This window comes from Melanostigma gelatinosum (genome assembly GCF_949748355.1).
Source record: "Melanostigma gelatinosum genome assembly, chromosome: 3".
In the NCBI taxonomy this organism is placed as follows: domain Eukaryota; kingdom Metazoa; phylum Chordata; class Actinopteri; order Perciformes; family Zoarcidae; genus Melanostigma; species Melanostigma gelatinosum.
Window position 1 is genome coordinate 17,652,956 of NC_136636.1, and position 18,081 is coordinate 17,671,036.

At 41.3% G+C, this 18,081-nt stretch overlaps 1 protein-coding gene across 1 annotated transcript; it reads left to right on the top strand.

Annotated features, from left to right (window-relative positions):
• Positions 1–11,092: 11,092 nt before the first annotated feature.
• Positions 11,093–18,030, top strand: park7 (parkinson protein 7). Its single transcript, XM_079265338.1, has 6 exons — positions 11,093–11,260; positions 11,745–11,846; positions 12,253–12,312; positions 15,253–15,322; positions 16,779–16,865; positions 17,517–18,030. The coding sequence occupies exons 1-6, from the start codon at positions 11,171–11,173 to the stop codon at positions 17,675–17,677; spliced, it is 570 nt and encodes a 189-aa protein (XP_079121464.1). The 5' UTR covers positions 11,093–11,170; the 3' UTR covers positions 17,678–18,030.
• The last annotated feature ends 51 nt before the right edge of the window (positions 18,031–18,081 follow it).

Here is an 18,081-nt window from a genome sequence, read left to right on the forward strand (position 1 = left end):
ATTTCATTTGCAGGATTATTGATGTAACCGAGATGGCGCTTGTATGAAACATAAAGTCTCATTTCAGAGGTTATGGATAAAACTGGATTGAGGGGCTGGCTGTTTGTTTTATTCAATGAAACATTACAGAAACAGAGAAGTCAATATAAACACTGCTGTACAAACCTCACCCGCATTGCACCACATTAAAGCTTTGGAGCGAGTTATTCACATCCTTGTGCCTATACTGACACTAACTACTGCATACAACATACAGCGCATGTGATAACATGTGGATAACGTATGCATTAAAGGTAGAGAAATCAATGTAAAGAACCGTACTTTAATAGATGTTAATGGGGAGGCATAAAAAAGTGATTTATTGCACTGCAGAAAGTAAAAAAAATAGTGGGGGAGGGGGGGGGGGGCGGGGGAGTTTCAAAGCAACACTTAATGTTGGCAGTGAGAACTGACCTGGCATTCAGCCTTTTTCACCCTTTGCCAAACTTCCCCGTCCACCTGTTCCCTACATTTTTAAGGAGGCTTTATAAGTCAGGCTGATGTGCTGGCGAGGTGCTATCAGACTTTCCCAGGGTTCGGAAAGCCTAACAGCTGGATCTTTCAAGTGAATCCATCCCTCTCTCCGACTATTCCTCCTTCTTTTTCTTCCTCTGTGCCCAGTGCGAGACCACTGTAGTTCCCACAAGGATAACAGCAGCAGTTGGAGTGATGGCAAGCCAGATGGGAACATTTTTTTCAGGGTTCACAGCGTTCTTCTGACGATAACAAGCAGGGTCACGACAAGGTAAAGTCTTCTGTCAAATATTTGCTCATACCTTCGATTACACTTTAAAGATAGACAGAGAAATCCTGTGCCACACAAAGACGGTTACCACATATAAAACTGCTGTAACATTTACTGTCTGTAAAGTTCACATAAAGCTCTTCCATCAAAGAGATTTTTAACAACCGGTCCTGGTCATCAAATTATGGGATGGAAGTGTTTGCGGGCAGTCTTCTTCCCCGACTTACTGTCCTTGTTCAGAGCAGATGTTCAGAATGTTCTGGTGTCAGTGATGGGCAGTGTGAAAACAGGCTTACACATGTCACCATATCGTTACAACTAGAGGAGGAAGTATGTCATCTGGCCAGCTGCCTCTAATATGTGCTGCAGCGTTGTGTGGAAAAAAAAAAAAATAGAAAGCAAATACTGCAGGGTGGAGCCAAAACTCCAATCTGGCTGAGTTACCCACCGTATTCTTTCGCTTTGTTTTTGGAGCGCAGACACACAATACAATCTCCAGCAGAGTTTCACAAGCTCTCAAAAAGTAAGCCATTCATTTGACACTGCATACACACACACACAGGGACACACATCGTCTCCATGTCAATCCTCCCTGTGCACTTTTGTTTTCAGTGACAATAATTATGGGTTTCAAAAGTCGAGAAATGGGCTTGTTGCAAGATGATGAAGGAAATTGCAGAATTCCATCATGGAGCATTTGTATTTTGACAGGGAGAAAGCTGAGCCAAGTGAAAAAAAGAGAACATGCCATTTTTGAGCGGCGTGTCTGTGAGGCGCTGGTGTTTTGATATGTGCCTGTGCAGAGTGAGAAGGGAAAGTGGGCCCCTGTCTGGGAGAAAGGGCTGAAGCTCTGTTATGGAGCTTAGGTCTCCATCTATCCTAATAAAAAACACTTAAGCCTAACAACCCCCTCTTGCTCTCCCTGTGTCTGATCAGCTACCTGCAGGCCCTCCACAGAGCACATTTAATAATGGTCTCCACCCCGAGAGATGGGCAGTCCATATGACTCTCGGCTGCAGGCAGCAGCACAGTGTTCTGGGGAAGGCTTTGAGGCTTGTCGTACCGGCGTGAAAGGTGTGATTCGAGACCCTACAGTGTCTGTTTCACAAATCTAACACCGCTGTACTGTTTTCAATATTGATATTTTTGACATTTTTCCAAACGACTGAAATTGCACCACACTTGAACTGACACCTTGGTGTTTATTTCTCCCTTACTCGCTCTTTTTCACCCAGGCTTTTCTTTGCCGGTGTTCATGGAAGCAGTTTGAAGTGGTTTTCCTTTGCCACCGTAATCCCTGTTTCTGTTCCACACAGGCCCTGATGTGAATGAGCGGGAACATAATGAAAGACTTGTGCTTTCCAAGGTATAAACCGGAATAAAAAGTGGCATTTTTTCATTTGTTTTGCCTCGTGTTTGATTCTTTGTAATGCATACAATCAACAGGGTAGAGGAGTTAAGTGCATTATAAATTACTGAGAGGGAGCCACCTCGCTCTTGGAGCTCATCCTGATGCTGCTGCTGCCACTTTGGGTTATGTGAGGAGTAAAGTCCTTTAGCAGAGACCGTGGAGCTGCTCCACAGCACTCCTTTGCATATCAAATAAACAGCAGGGCATGATGGCGGTGCCAACCCAGACAGCTATGTTATATGTAAACGGTGAAGCATGTGCGGATGTCTGTGAAGGTGCCATAGAAGTCTATTGAATGCCTCCTATGCTACAGATCGTTGTGACATTGTGGCTGAGGTTGAGGTGGTTTGTGTGTGGAGTGTATAGAGTCCCGAGGAGATGTTTCAAATGGTGAGCTTTACCTTCAGGGTGACAAGTTTCATTTGAAGCATCGCAGGTGAATATGGTAATTAAAACTAACCCATTCACAGAGAATATAATTAGCTATTTTACACAAGAGATGTTTCATATTAAAACTAACATGGTTCCTGATCATTCGCACTGCTTTCATGTTTTTGAAATACATTATGTTGATGAATACATATATTTTAATAGTGCATGCTTTTCTTAAAGAAAAAGAAAAGAGAGAAAGATCAGGGTTTTCATGTTTACCGTGCCCTTTTCTGTGTCCTCAATCCGTAGGGAAAAGATCCATGACTCTTATTTTCATAACAAAGCGTTCCAGAGTCCAGCAAACAAACTGTTGTATGGATGTACTATTGATTTCACATTCACACATCCAGACTTAAAGGGACTATGGGATTGCCCATGAATCCCAAATCTGTGTGCTACTCACAGTCTGTCAAGTTGACATCCACTCTCTTCTGTAAACTGGCAAGATTATTCACTCAACAGGATCTCTCTCCCTTTCATCCTGCGAACTACAGGCCAATCCGGCCGCTGACAGCCAAGTGATAGCATACAGATGGAAATGAGGGCGAGCGGGGGAATGGTGCTGTTTCTCAAACACTGGAGAAAGCTTCTGGGTTCAGGGAGTATAGGCTGCTGCACCAAACTGGGTCCTCCGACTCTGATTTCACTTACTGTGAGGTTTCAGGACCCACAATCGAACACATTGATCACACATGTTGTATGTAGACTGAACTTAGAACTCACTGTGATCTGATTACCGATATGTTGTAGAGCCGTCTGTGACAGAGAGGAAATCCCACTTTTTACCAGAAGCTTGTTGCAAGACACTTCAATACCATTTAATACATACAGATGTGTGGCACTTTATTATAAGCTACAATAAAGCCCAATGTGGCAGTGGTTTTTGGCCTGCTGATGGATGCCCAGTCATTTATTATCTCCTTCTATTATGAACAACCTGTTCTGAGCCCAAGAAGAGGAACACAAGTACGGTGAGAACTCACAGTCTGCTGAAGGGATGTCATTCGTGTCAGATATTTGTCGAAGGCACTACTATAAGGCCACTACAGTGATAGCAATCATATAACAACTAAACTGATCTCAAAAACGGATATGAGCAATGTGTGCTGTGAAATGTATTTCCTTCTCCTTGGGCTAAAGATTCCCTGTAGTCCACCAAGCTACACAAAGAATGTATTCCGCCCTTTCAATCATAGCGTTGGTCACTGCTAGGAGATGGTCATTGTGTTCTCTGTGACACAATTCACAGTCTCTGGGATAAAACCAATTTGAGCTCCTTCCAAGATAATGCAAATAAATATCAGCGCTGATTTACCTGTCTTTTTTTTCCCCATGACTTTCCTCTCTTTGCTCCCTTATCAGCACACAGAGCACTTCTCTCTTTCTTAAGGGTCGAATGAAAGGTCTCCCTTTTCTTGAGAATCAAGGCAGAGGAGAAGCCTGGTCCAGGACTGATTCATGTCGCACACACTGCTGGGATGTTATGCATGGGTAATTGATTGTCGAAGCAGCATGGCCACTGTTGGATCTTGATGGTGCTGCCGAAATGTCACCTTACTGATGTTACAGCGGCGCCGATATTAAAAAGGCTGGTCTCAAAGGCTTCCATCCGAGCACACTTCTCTCCCACTGTGTCTGGGAGAGACAGCACTGTTTGTCAGGCTTCTATTTCAGAGGGACAGATCTTGCATTTGCAACCTTATCTATACAGGACAGTACACCCACTTCCAGAAGTGCACTGAACATTTCCAATCATTGGGATACGTCACTCTGCTTTTAAAGTGGAAATCAAAAGTGTGGGAATAGAGAGCAGGAGAAAAAAGACTGAATTGAGATTGCATAGGATTTTTTTTATAGGCAGTGTGTCTCCCCCATAACCCCGAGAATTACACTCCAAGCTGCAAATACCCCATTCGACAACAATAAAGAAGCCATAATTTTCGTGGGAATGTTTTCATACCGATTTTGCAGAAGTTTTAAAGGAAAATTGTTTGGAAACGTCTCACACATTAAGTCAGATAATGCAGTATGCATTTATATAAAAAGTAGGAGATTAAGTGAGTAGAATCCGGTTAATTTCAGAGTTGGGATGGTGTACGGAAAGCTGAGCAGGGACTGGTAAACTGTGTTAATCTATAAAGGCTTATGCAGGTAAAAATAGACTCCACCTGCATGCCTTTTTACCTCCATAATATGTTGCAGAGGGAGACTATTCAGCATCCATTTCCATTACCAAGGAATGGAAAAAGGATATTTTACCATCAGTTTTCGGAGTGGCTCCGGTACATTGTTCAAAGAATGAAATGTATTGCTGCCATCAATCCGGAAGCCTGAACGGGAAAAAACCTGAACAGAATCAGAATGTTTTGCTAAATTTGTTGCACCATGAATTGTACTGAGTTGCAAACGTATGAAGTAATACCACATAGAAATAAAACTCCTCTGATCAAGGTAAGTATTTAAAGGCACGAGTAGGACTTTCCTAAAAAACGATTTATCAGTGGTGTAGAGACTCGGAATCAAACACATTTCTACTCTGCCTCGTCTTGGACTCAGACAAAGAAGACTCTGGATTTCATTCCAAGACCACAACTGTGGGGATATCACCTAATTGTGCATTGTCTGATTTATTGTTAACATCTTTACTGTGATTGCTCAGAAGAAAAGGAAAATTCACATAAAATGCACCTCTGCAATGCCTTTTATCAAGACATATCATGGTACACTTACACACAAACACACACACAGCAATAAAAGAGGTGAATCTTTAATTGTTTTCTGTGGGTGCTTTTAAGGAAACGTAGATCTTTCAGATCAACTTTGGAAGTGCCTCAGTGGTTTGTATGTTCCCGATTGTATTGTACAGGTGTCATGCAGTGTGGGACTCTCAACCCCTCAAAGTTTCGTCTTGTCACAATCTCAATACATTCTGGTCTTGGACATGACTTGGTACCGGTTTCGGTGGTCTTGACTACATCACAGCACTGTGCGGACTTATGCAAAAATAATCCTCTCAATCATTTATCACACACTAGAAGTACCGGTATGTTGTGGTGGAGGACATTTCTGGGCGTCATCCTCTGTAGAAACGTACTGACCAGGTGTCAGATCATAAGCTTGTTTCCAAGAGGAAGCTATGAAAATGGCAGACACTGCGTCGGGGGAAAAAAACGCAAATATAGCGAGGTGAAACCCCAAATGGACAAAGCTTGCTTTTTTTGCTTTTTTCGATGCACTTTTTTCTAAATTTATTTTGGAAATAATATAACAATATTTTTGTTGAGTATTGGATTTCCATTGTGTATCTACGGTTAAAGGATACCCCTTTCCATAGTGTGCCTCTCTGACATACTGAAACCATTCAGAACACAGGGCTTCCCCCATAATCATGTGTGAATGAACATGTAAACTTAGCCAAGTATTAACAGAACTTGGCCTGTCTTCTGCACGCAGCAGTTCATGTGGCTGTGTGAATCCTGGTTGCCGTGATCGAGGTAAAAGGCAAACAGCTTGAAGAGTGAAGAGGACCCAAAACAGACAGACGGGAACAGACCATACTGTTTGGCAGAGGGCTGCAGCTGAAAGGGGAGAAAGGAGCATTAATAGCCTCCATATGTCTGCATATTCGGGGGTCTCCGTCGTGAATTTCATTACCTAACGCACAAAGTGGACCATCTAAAAGACGTGTGTAACGTGGCCCGAGACAGCTACCGTGTGAAAAGCGGGCCGTAATGTGTGAGAGCCACGGCCTGATCTGTCACGCTGGGGTTTGTAAGGAAAAACGGGCGTAACAGCTGTTTGGTTCACCTGCCCTGTCTTGTACACGGCTCTCCATCAAACCAGAGGCTACTGTCCTCACAGGCCCACAGACATGTTCCTCCATAATCTCAGATGTAACACTCCTATCTAATGTGACGACATTTACAACACCACGGCGCCTCTGTTCATCAGACTTGTACAATGATATGGTGTTCAATGTATACAAGCACACTGGTTATAGTGGGAGAGATAACCATAAACATACTGCAAGGTCTTTAACATACCCGTGCTCTATAACAAACCATGTTTTTTCCCACTGGATGGTGAGTGGGATAAACCAACACAGAAAGACACAGGTTCCTGTGTAGGCTCAACTAAATCATCATGTGTTTATTCATGCTCATTTTTAAGTGCCTACTAGTTAAAGAGTTGGAACTTTTTTCTCTAAGTTCAGTGTGGGAAAGTCTTTCGCGAAAAATATGCACAGCCCGAGTATGTGATTGAATTAAATTGAACTGTTTGCACATATGTTCCCTTGTTTAAGGGGGAAAGTGACTACAGCACTGCTTAAGCTGTGGATTATCTGTCTGCGTCCTCTGCCTCTTTAGCATCAACATAAATTCACCCACTCAGAGTCTATCACACATCCACAGAGCTCCCTGAGATGGAGCGGACCTTAGGGAAGCCCAAGCAGGGGGGGACCTCGGCAGAGCCGAGTGGTGCTGAGCAGGGTTGCGGTTGAGCCCATGGGCATGGCCCTCTCACTCTCTGGCAACCACTTTGTTAGGCACACAACACTAATCCTCCTTGTGTCTTTATTGCCCTCTGTGTAGAGGAGCAGGCCGGGGCAGGGGCAGGGGGGGGGGGGGGGGGGGGGGGGGGGGCACCGCTGCAGGGCGATCATCAGCATTCCTGTTTGAAGATAGGCCACGCTGTACAGCATTAAGGCATCTAATAGAGGCAAGCTGATACAGAAAAACAGAAAAACAGACTGATACTCACTGAGACAGAGAGGGAGAATAAAGAAAAAGGAGAGTCACTTTTGCCCCCCTCGTAACGCACGGATTGGGGCGTAATGTGAGGAAAGGCAGATTATTTAAACTAGAAATGACTGTGAGGCAATTGTGGTTCATGTTGTCAAACATACAATCTATACAACACATTAATGTGTTGCCTTAATATGTAATACTGCCTCTGTAGCTGAAAACTATTTCTCATGCGTTGAATTTATGGGAATTTCATTTTGAATAATTCCAAAGCATTTAAAACAAATTGTGAAACGGATGTTGAGACAAACATCCAAACACATCTTTGTTCAGTGTTTCGTTGGTAAAATACACTGAACATCTGAAATCTTTTGATGATTTGACATAGAGGAGAACGGATTGTCTTTCTTGTACCTTTACAAAGTCAACTTTTCTTTCGTATTCTTTTCTTTATGTAATTTGCAGAGATTATTGTTGGAAATATTCTCACACGCTTGGCCTTGCTCTTTGAACTGTAGTCTACTCAACTGGCGCCATCTTGTGTCGGCACGGGGCTGCTGACTGTCGACGCAGGTGCAATAAATTCAATGTCACCTTTTCCCCCAGATCTCCTCACTGTCTCCCAGCTGTCACCTGAGCACTTGGCGGCATAAGGTAATAGCGTCAAGATGCAATCAAGATTATATGCTTGTCACTCATTCCATGCGCTCAGTGGCTTACAATGTGTGAAACAGACACAAGATAAAGCCTGTGCACAGATGGGAAGATAAAATGCTCCTAAATATTCATCAGTTTTCTCACTGCAGCAATGTAAGCCCTTAATGCTGCCATTAGATCACTGGGAAAGAGCCGGAGTTAGTGAAGGGTTGGACCACAATGAGTTGAAATGTAGCAATGCAAAGAATAAATGAAGAAAAACATCTGAAAACTTCAATCTATCCCCATAGAAGCAAATTCTCTCGAATCACTTTTGAATTTTGTGGCACTCTTCCTTCCTGGGGAATTGAAACAGGTTTGTGCAGCTGTATCTCAACTAAACAGAGCCTCTGCTTGTAAGCTACATCCATATTAGCAGTTTATTTTCATGTTTACACCGTTTCATATTCTTTGCAATAGTAACAGGATTACTTTGTGACAAATGGTAATTTGTGGAATTCCCTCATTTCAGTTTGAGGATTTTCTTTTTCCTCTGTCCCCGTCTTATAAAAAAGATGTTTCTGAATTCTCGACTCCCCGGAGGTTTGATTCCAGAAGCCCTTCAGGTTTTCGAGGAGACCTCTGCGAAGGGCCAGATAAAGCAGAGCAAGGCCTCGTGGAGCAGGCATGAGGGAGCAAGAGAGAAATAATAGTACGCAAAGGAATCCACTGATGTGCACCCTTTTACTCAACAGGCCAATCTCAAATATCCCAAGAACAACATACAAACTGTTCTGCATGTACACAGTTAATCACCATTTTCTACCATGCGACACTATTGGCTCATAACATTTTGTATATTTGGTTCATATGCAAACTATATGCCATTTTCCAATGTTGCAGTGTTTTTGCCTTTGTATTATATATATATTGTATTATATTTAAAAGACCAAAACCAAACGTTGTTTCCTCCTGAACTTTTGTCATGGAATAATACGCGCTATACTCATTCGTGACAACAGGGCGGTGTATGTGGGACTGACTGGCTGAATAAACGACAGTGTTTATCATAATAAACGAATCCAGTGCAACAATGTGGCTCAAATAAGTGTTTTTAAAAGTTTTAAGATAACTGTAGTCATCTATGGCACAAAGAAATAAGCTCAGCTTTGGCTACAGAGACAATACTTGTCAGATCCATTTATTGATAGCTTTGGTCTTTTTAATGGGCTTTTTTTTCATCAATGATGAAAATACAGGAAATCGCCAGACTTATTATTTAATGTGTTTTTATTATTTTCCAGGGATTGCTTTATTTCAAGAGTTGAACCTGCTTGAGATGAGACCTTGAAGCCCTGTGCAAATAGTTATAATTCATCAGTTGTTGGTCAGACCCTTTGTTTTCAGTGTCTCAGACATTACGTGTCCCCCTGACGATCTGCCACTTTGAAATATTCCCTCAGTGTAATCCTGCACTTTATGACTACATACTGGAAGGAATTACTAAATGTACATAAGTGAATTAATGTATGGAAATGAGCTCGAGTGTCACCGCGGGTCTGGTTCAGTTGATCCGCAGCTGCATATGTTGGTAATCACGCTGCCTCTTGGATTCCCTCACAGGCACGCAATGAACAACCTGCTGCCAGCACCCCCTACGCTTTTGACTAATCTGCCGTTTCACTGGGCTCTAGTTTGTCGCACAAATATGAAAGTGGATCTCAGCAGCAGAATGCACATTAACGAGGATGGGTGCCTGCACGCCAAATCCCCAGACATTAAGTCTAGGATTTACACTGGAATATGATTCCCTCACTGTCTTAAGAGTTTGGTGCAGAAGTTCTCAGACAGAACTTGAAGAACTTGGTGAACCCGGTGTCCTGCTGCCTGGTGTTGTTTTCAAAACCACATTAATTATGCTCCTGAATTAGCTCTCTGCATAGCAATTTACAGCTGATCATACACCTGTGATTAACTGGCATTAACTGATACGTGGATTCATGTTTTTAAAAATAGCATTTGTGGAGTTGTCTCCGAGGTTCACGTTCCTCAAATTCAAGACAGTGAAGGTTACTGTTTCATGTAAACTTCATTCTCAAACTTACCTTGACGTCCCCTCAGGAATCTTTGGTTAATGCCGCCACCTACTGGCAGAAAGTATGTAGTGTCTGTTGTTCAAGGCCAATTGATGCTCAATGCTTTGATGAATGAATGAATGAATGAATTTTATTTATATCGCGCTTTTCACAGACATAATATCACAAAGTGCTTAACAGAGCAGACATTTAAAAGCATAAAAACACAATGTGACCCTAGGGTCAATAAATGATATACAGAGAGAAAAATAAAAAATAAAATAAAAAATAATAAAAAATAAAATAATAATGTAAAACATATATTTTTTGTGACTGCCTGTAGCTAAAGTTTCACTGACTAGGAATGTTTTGTTTCCAGTGGTGTAACATATAATTCATCATCTTATGAGGGTAGTTTTATGGAAACAAAAGCTGGATCGCCTTCAGAATGCAATAGTGGTGTTTCTTGTATACGTGCACAAATGAAACTGAATAATCATTTTAATGCTCATGCTTACGGTTTATTAAAACAAACACTGAAATCGACCAGACGTGTTTTCACGACAAATAATAATATCATTCTTATTCTTATCAATGACCTACATTTAAATAATTAATCTCTAGTGTGAGTCCAGAATTTGTGACCATGCTTAATCTGATGGCCAAACATTTGTCCTCAAACTTTTTACACACGCACAATACGGTACTGTCAAAAACAAAACTTAAAGCTGCTAAAGTCTGGTTGAGCTTCCAAAACTACGCCTGCAGAGGACACAAGCATCTTACATTCCTTATTTTTTAGGTTGTTGCAGTTATTCATATTAATTCCACAGTTCATATCCCATTGATTCATACTTTGGTTGAAGCCGTGAAACTAATTTCGTAGGTAAGGCGTCGTACTTGACATGTGTGTTTTTATCGGTGTAGGGGTTCATGGAGCGCTGTCTTTGAAAGGGGGATAGAGGGACGCGGCCTGGCAACCCTCCTCCTGTCAAAACCTCATCGCAGAGCGAGACAGTCGCTGCTGCAAGTTGCACACTGAAGTTAGCGTCTTTGCATTTACCGGTAGCATAACTACAAGCTAACCATGGCAGGCAAGAGGGCGTTAGTGATCCTGTCTGAAGGTGCAGAGGAGATGGAAGCGGTCATCCCTGTGGACATCATGCGCAGAGCCGGGGTATGCTAGCAGTCACTTAGATAGCTAGCTAAGTTAGCTAATAATACCATTAGTCAGCATAGTTTAGCCAGCTTGCATGAGTTGTATTTTGACGTTAGCCACCCGCTGTAGTCAGTCCACACCACCACAGCCTTATTTAGACCTGCAGTCACTGTGATCATGATTGAAACCATTTGTAAAATGTAACGTTAAACAACTAACGGAAGCAATATCGTTTTATTAACGTTACTTGACCGGTCACAGTTTTGATGTTATAATTGTAATGTTATACTGATGTATAATACGGTATCTGGATGACTGTTGACGCACTCATAACCTTTAAAGCGAGTGCAGAAAGAGGCCAAGTTAAATGTCAAAGTACAATGTCATTCTCCCCCATTTGATGGCCTTCAAAATAAAAGTCCATCAGCCATGTATACAGACAGGATGCCATGTCATGCCTTCATGCTAATGTTCTTCTTATATGACCTACCCACACCTGTAGATCGCAGTGACGGTTGCAGGGCTGACGGGCAAAGAGCCAGTCCAGTGCAGCAGAAACGTCGTCATTTGTCCTGATGCGAGCCTGGAAGAGGCCAGCACACAGGTGGGCTCAGCATCCATCTACAATTCTCTCATTAACCTTAAGACAGTTGCTATAATTTGTGTTTTGTAATGTATGGATTTTCAGCTCCATCAATCAAACTATGTTGAATACAACTTTGTGAACTTTTGCACATTCCTGCACAAAACAATTCAGCTCTTCATTTTTAAAACATATATTGCACAACATCTTTTACTTAGTACTTGCTTTTATCTTTTATTTTCTCTCAATTTTTCTGTATGTTTGTTGTTCTGCACTAAACACCAAGACTAATTTCTTATATGTGAAAACTTTCTAGGCAATAAACCTGTTTCTAATCGTGAAATCCTCCAATGATTCTGTTTCTGAACAGTTACCTGCAATATCAAACCTCGCAGTTTCTCTTTATCAATCATGGTTTGTCTCCCAGGGCCCGTACGATGTGGTGCTTCTGCCAGGAGGAATGCCAGGGGCCCAGAATCTAGCAGAGGTGAGAAACACTCAGATCACCTGCCTGTAAATGGATTTTTATGGTCTTTTTAAGATCACATATAGTTTTTTTTTTTTCCAAGAGCCCGGGTTAACCCTGCTTGGGAGCAGGACAGTAGAGTAGCCCAGTGTTTATTCAACTGTATCTCTCATTATATCCCCTGTTGGAAGAAGAAAAAATGTCATGCCATTGTCAACACCATGTGAAAAAAAAAATATTCTTACAATTAATAATGTGAACATTTGTAGCAAAGCAAGCCAAGTTGAATGACAATATCAGGAACATAAATTGCCTAAATTTGCCGGAAAAATTGGTTTCAAATATTCCTCTATAAAACTATAATAGTTGTGACTAAATATAAAGCAATCAAAGTTAAAGTCCTTGTGTTTAATTTGTTAAGAGTTTCAAGGCCTGGTCACGCATGTGCAAAATGGATATTCGCCCACTGTTTACTTCAATTGTGGGTGAGCAAACGGGTGAAAACATATTTGCTTCTGTTGGCAAAGGAAATTAGAATTTTAGCATTCACGTGGGGTTCAACTTTGGTGAACTTTAAGGATGAATCTCATCTCGGCATGCGATGGTTAATGGCCTGCATTTGCGCATGTGTGACCGTGCCTAAAGGTGCTATTGGTAACAATGATAACGTTCAGCCACTAGATGTCGCACTCGCCCTCCCCGGGCGTTCACTTCACAACATGTGGTTGCCAGATCTGTCGAAGATGCGTTTAGGAGTGTGAATCTCACAGCTGTGTTTTGTTTCTGGGGTTTGACGGGATTGGCAAACATTCAGGAAGTAAACAGACTTCAACAGAGCACGTGACAAGTCTGGTACACAACCTGCATCATTTTAAGGTCAAATTGAGTGAAAGTCAGTCAGACAGCAACAACCCACCAACTGATCAGATTATTGATTCCAATTTGGCTAAATCCTGATTGGTACAAGTGACATCACATGTCTTCCAACTGAGCCCCGCCCACTTCAAACAAGTGAAAAGAGCACAGAGGAAAAAACAGGAAAGCAGAAATCGTTTATGTAAAAAACAAAAACAAATTAGTCATTCATCAGAGTAAGAAGCTGATTGAGCAAATGGTCTTTGAGGGCCTTAACTTTGACTTGAGGGCCTTACTAACACAAAAGCACACTTATTTATTCTCACCTCACTCAAGTTAAGATGTGTTTAAGTTTCCCTCTGGTTAATTGCACCTGTCCAGCGCAGACAACAATAATATTTCGCTTTATTTATACAGCACCTTTCATAACATAAAATGCATTTTAAAGTGCTTCACAAAAGAAACGAATTAACACAGGTATTTAAATACAGGGTCACAAGGAGAGAAAACAACAGATACAGATTCAAATAAGAATAACACTCGTAATTAAACAAGTTGGTAATGGTAAAAACATTTTTAAGATATAAAAATAAGCGTGAGAAATAAAAACATTAAACAAATAAAAAAGTAAGCGTGAGAAATAAAAAATAAGTCAAAGATAAATACAGTAAGAAAAAGTGGAATTAATTAAAACCAAGATTGTAAAATAAGTTTTGAGCTTTTTCTTCAATCAATCATCAGAAGTTGCTTCTCTCATTTGTGATGCGAGTTTGTTTCTGAGAGACTGAATTGTCTCATCGATCTTCTTGTAAGAATGCATCTAACAGTTTAAATACTGTGTTTCCCAATATTGTGTAAAAAAAAAAAATAACCCCGGCAGGTTGGAAATAGGCCTAAAGTTGCTCAAAACTAGAATATTGTTTTTGGAGTAGAGGCTTGACCAGAGCTGTTTAAAGTGCATCGGTCTCTAGAAAGCAATCAACAATATCTAATACATCACAAGTTAAACTGTCCAGAAAAGAAAAGAAAATAGTGGAAATTGCATACAAGCATCCAGTGGAAGACCTCAACTGCATGATGATTATACGGAGTCCCTACTTCACTAATTTGACCAGAATTCTAATTTCTCTAAGAGACTCTAACGGTCAGATTTTTATTGATTATGGACAGACTGTGCAATATTATCTAACCTAACCCAAGCTCCTCACATTTTGACTGTGAGGTATATTTGGTCACGAAGCTGGGAAGGATGCAATACATAGGCGATCAATGGTTGAGAATTAAATTGTTGTTTTTCCCACTTTCATTGATAATCTCAGAGGAATATGCCTTTCACAGGGTAACGCTTTGTTTCATACACATATGGATTTGAAAATAAATTCTTTGTCGATTGTAAGTTTGCTTTTCCTCAATCACTCAGCTCTACGAAACTCCCTCTGGCTTATTTCTCCAATGCTCTTCCTTGATCTGTGATTTCTTTTTAGTTTTTCTCAGATGCCACTATGAGCTGCTCATAATTTAGAGTTTCAGTGATTCACTCTTTCATGAATCGATGTGGTTTCACCAGATGGAGGTTGACTCCGCATGTGGTTTGGTAAATTAACTTAGAAAAAGTCTTTTAATGGGGCGATAATTGTGTTATAAAACACGCAGCACTGAGTTGAGTATAAAGAATTTAGTTCATTTTAATGTATTGCTTTATAGGGTACATGCACCCTATAAACATATATTTTGGGGCTTCAGAATTGAGACTGCAAGAAGATTTTGATGTGTTCTCTCATTATCTCTGCCTCCGTGCATACAGGAGTGAATGCTCACTCTTACGATGCTCTCAGGATGTTAAACTGATGCTATGAAAGTCAGTATTTTAATCAAGTGCATCTGACAAATGAGATCTGGCAAAATCCGTGTTTAGTTGAGATGCTGTTTTTGTTTTAATAAATCTTGTATCTTGTATTGAAACAGTGCCGGTTTATTTTTGATGTGTTGACACACATTACCAGTTATTTTCAATGATTATACAGTCGGCATATACACTGTGCAATCACACGGCCTGCAAGTGACTTCCTGACTCTGTGTGCATCTGCTTCGCATGCACTCTTGCAGTCTGCTGCAGTGAAGCAGGTGCTGAAGGACCAAGATGCCAGAAAAGGCCTGATTGCAGCCATCTGTGCAGGTACAGTTTGTGCAAATACACCAAAGTCATAATTATACAGTAGCAGCGGGTTGTTGCTTTGAACAAATGGATGTAAATTCCTCACAGTACACTTAATTCAGAGGCTTTCAGTCATGGAGCACTAAATCTACTAATTTTCCATATCGAATCAAACCAGTTTGATATAAATGAATAAACACTGCACTGTGCTATCATGGGACCTGTGAACATTTTAGCTAGAAACAACACAAACTGTACGATACTGTGGTTTTAAATGTATCAAGCTAACATTGTGCCAGTAAATTGGATTAGTCAGTTGTATGCTCATGGCAGTGGACGTCTGGTATTTTAGTAACTGGATGTGCCGTTGAAAGAGTTTATCATATATCCTAACATTTAAAAAAATATACAGTTAGCAGATGACATGCTTCATGAATATACGATCATGTGTGACCCTCCTTTTTGGCATTTGGAATGAAAGAGTGAGGGTCTGATTAATGACTTGTCCCTGAGTAAACCCACAAGCACTGACGTTTGTTTTTGAAAGCCTCCATATGCAGAGGAAGGACATTGGAAGGACATTTTGAATAGGGACGGGGACCATGCGGCAAAGTGGATTGAAGGATGTCCTAGAAAATTGCTGAAACCCTCACAGGAATATACAGTTCAATGAACCTGCCAGGAAGAGGGCCAGATGTATTATTCTGCTCTATAATGCAAATTATTATCTTGATGTAAAAAAACCCCTCAAAAAGCACTTTATTAAAAACCAGAACAATGAGTGTAAAGAAAAAAAAATAGCAGGATGAGCCTTTTATTGTCTATTTCTCTTTTTGAGCTAATATTTGTTACATGCAAGTCCACAAAACAGACACGAATAAAGAGTTGGTCATCATAACTCTATTTCCACGTCTGCCTCGCTGTCTGCCTGTGGTTCTCAGAAGGTCTCTCTCCCAGGCGGGTGTCCTCTGGGTGGGGACTTTCTGTAACTGGAGTAGCTCGGCTTTAACTGGCAGTCTTCTGTTCTGCCACGGGAAAGTGTAATCTTTAGACTGCATGGGAAGGCAACCAAGGAGCATGATCAATAACTTTCTATTTATTAACAGTTTTTGGATGAGCTCACTGCAGTGGTAGGACGTTGCCAAAGTTAATGCAGCAGCAGTCAATGTCTTCAGCCTCTCCTTTTCTTTTTTTCTTCTCTCCTTTCAATGTGCTGAGTCTTTGGAGAGAGGGTGAAACTGTATATTGTACGAGTATTCTTAGAAACAACGGCACAGCTGACGACACCTTTTTAGAAATACTGTTGTGCTCACTGCAGTTCCTACTGTTCAATGCAGCATTGTATTCTGATTTAGTGTCGAGCTTGAGGGAAGTGATTTTGAGGATATAGTGTTTTACCCACGACTGTATAAACTGGACCAACATAAGCAGTGTCACCGTATCACAGGAAGCAGTTAAATGCGTTGCTCTTCTGCAGGTCCCACTGCTCTTCTGGCACATGGCATCGGGTATGGGCGCACAGTCACTACACATCCTGCTATGAAGGAGAAGATGATGGCTGGAGGTAAAAATAACAACAACACCTGCAAACACTAGAGACCATCTTTTGAAGGGATCACACCAGCCGCGACTGCAATGTCCCCTTCGCCCCCCCCCCCCCTTGCTGGGACCACGGCAATCTACGATGTCGACCTTCATTTTCATCACAGCTACACTCCTTTCGAAGTTTCGTGACTGCATATTGCACAGTTGCGACGCTATTGCAGTGCAATCTGACCATAGACAAACAGAAATATGAACACCTGGCAACTCAAAACTGCCTCTGTGGTAATTCCAACTACTAAGTCCAGGGTCGTCGTCGCGGCTGGTACAAAGGGTGGAAGTATTGCTGAAAAGTACAGCTAGTGACTAACATTTGCAGCGTTAACCCAAAACATGAGGAATTGTAATTTCCAAAGGGCATCAGATGGTGCTGTACTAGCTTTTTTTCTCACCGATTGAAAGTCATGTCACTATGCAGTAGTGTAGAGAGCACACCACTCGGATGACAGCAGATGAACATACTAGAACTGGGTCAGTTAAACTGGTGCTGGATGAGCTATATGTAAGAACATGTATTACAGTGTGATGTCTGACGTGTGGCTTTCAGTCTTTATCTTGAACCTCTCATGTTGTGATTATCCTTATGGTATTGCTCTCTTTTTTTTTTTTTTAGACCACTATAAATATTCAGAGGCTCGAGTACAGAAGGATGGACATTACATCACCAGCCGTGGGCCAGGAACCAGCTTTGAGTTTGCCCTGACGATTGTAGAGGAACTTCTGGGGGCTGAGGTTGCAGCTCAAGTCAAGGCTCCTCTTGTAATGAAAGATTGACTGCAGCCGTGTTCATCGACATCCTGCGAGCAGCACTGCCCGCTGTAGACGTCTTGCACTACTGAGACAGCTAATCCAACATAGCTGGCACTAAGAGTCAAAGTCACGAGTGATGAATCATTCTCCCTCGGGGACACGTGGGTGTTTCTGTTCATGTTATTGTCTTCCTTTGTCTTTTTTGGTTGCCAATGAGAAACACCCATTTGTTTTTTGTATATAAAAATACAATGTCGATTCACAGGCTTTCCAAATTGGATTAAATTGATTTTGTTACATTGTAGTTTTGCCACAAATTGCTCATTACTGTGACAGCTTGAATTGTTTCCCTTGACATTAAAACATCACTTTGCTGACATGTGTCTTACTCTACGTTATTTTAACATAACTTGTTTTCACACATCTGC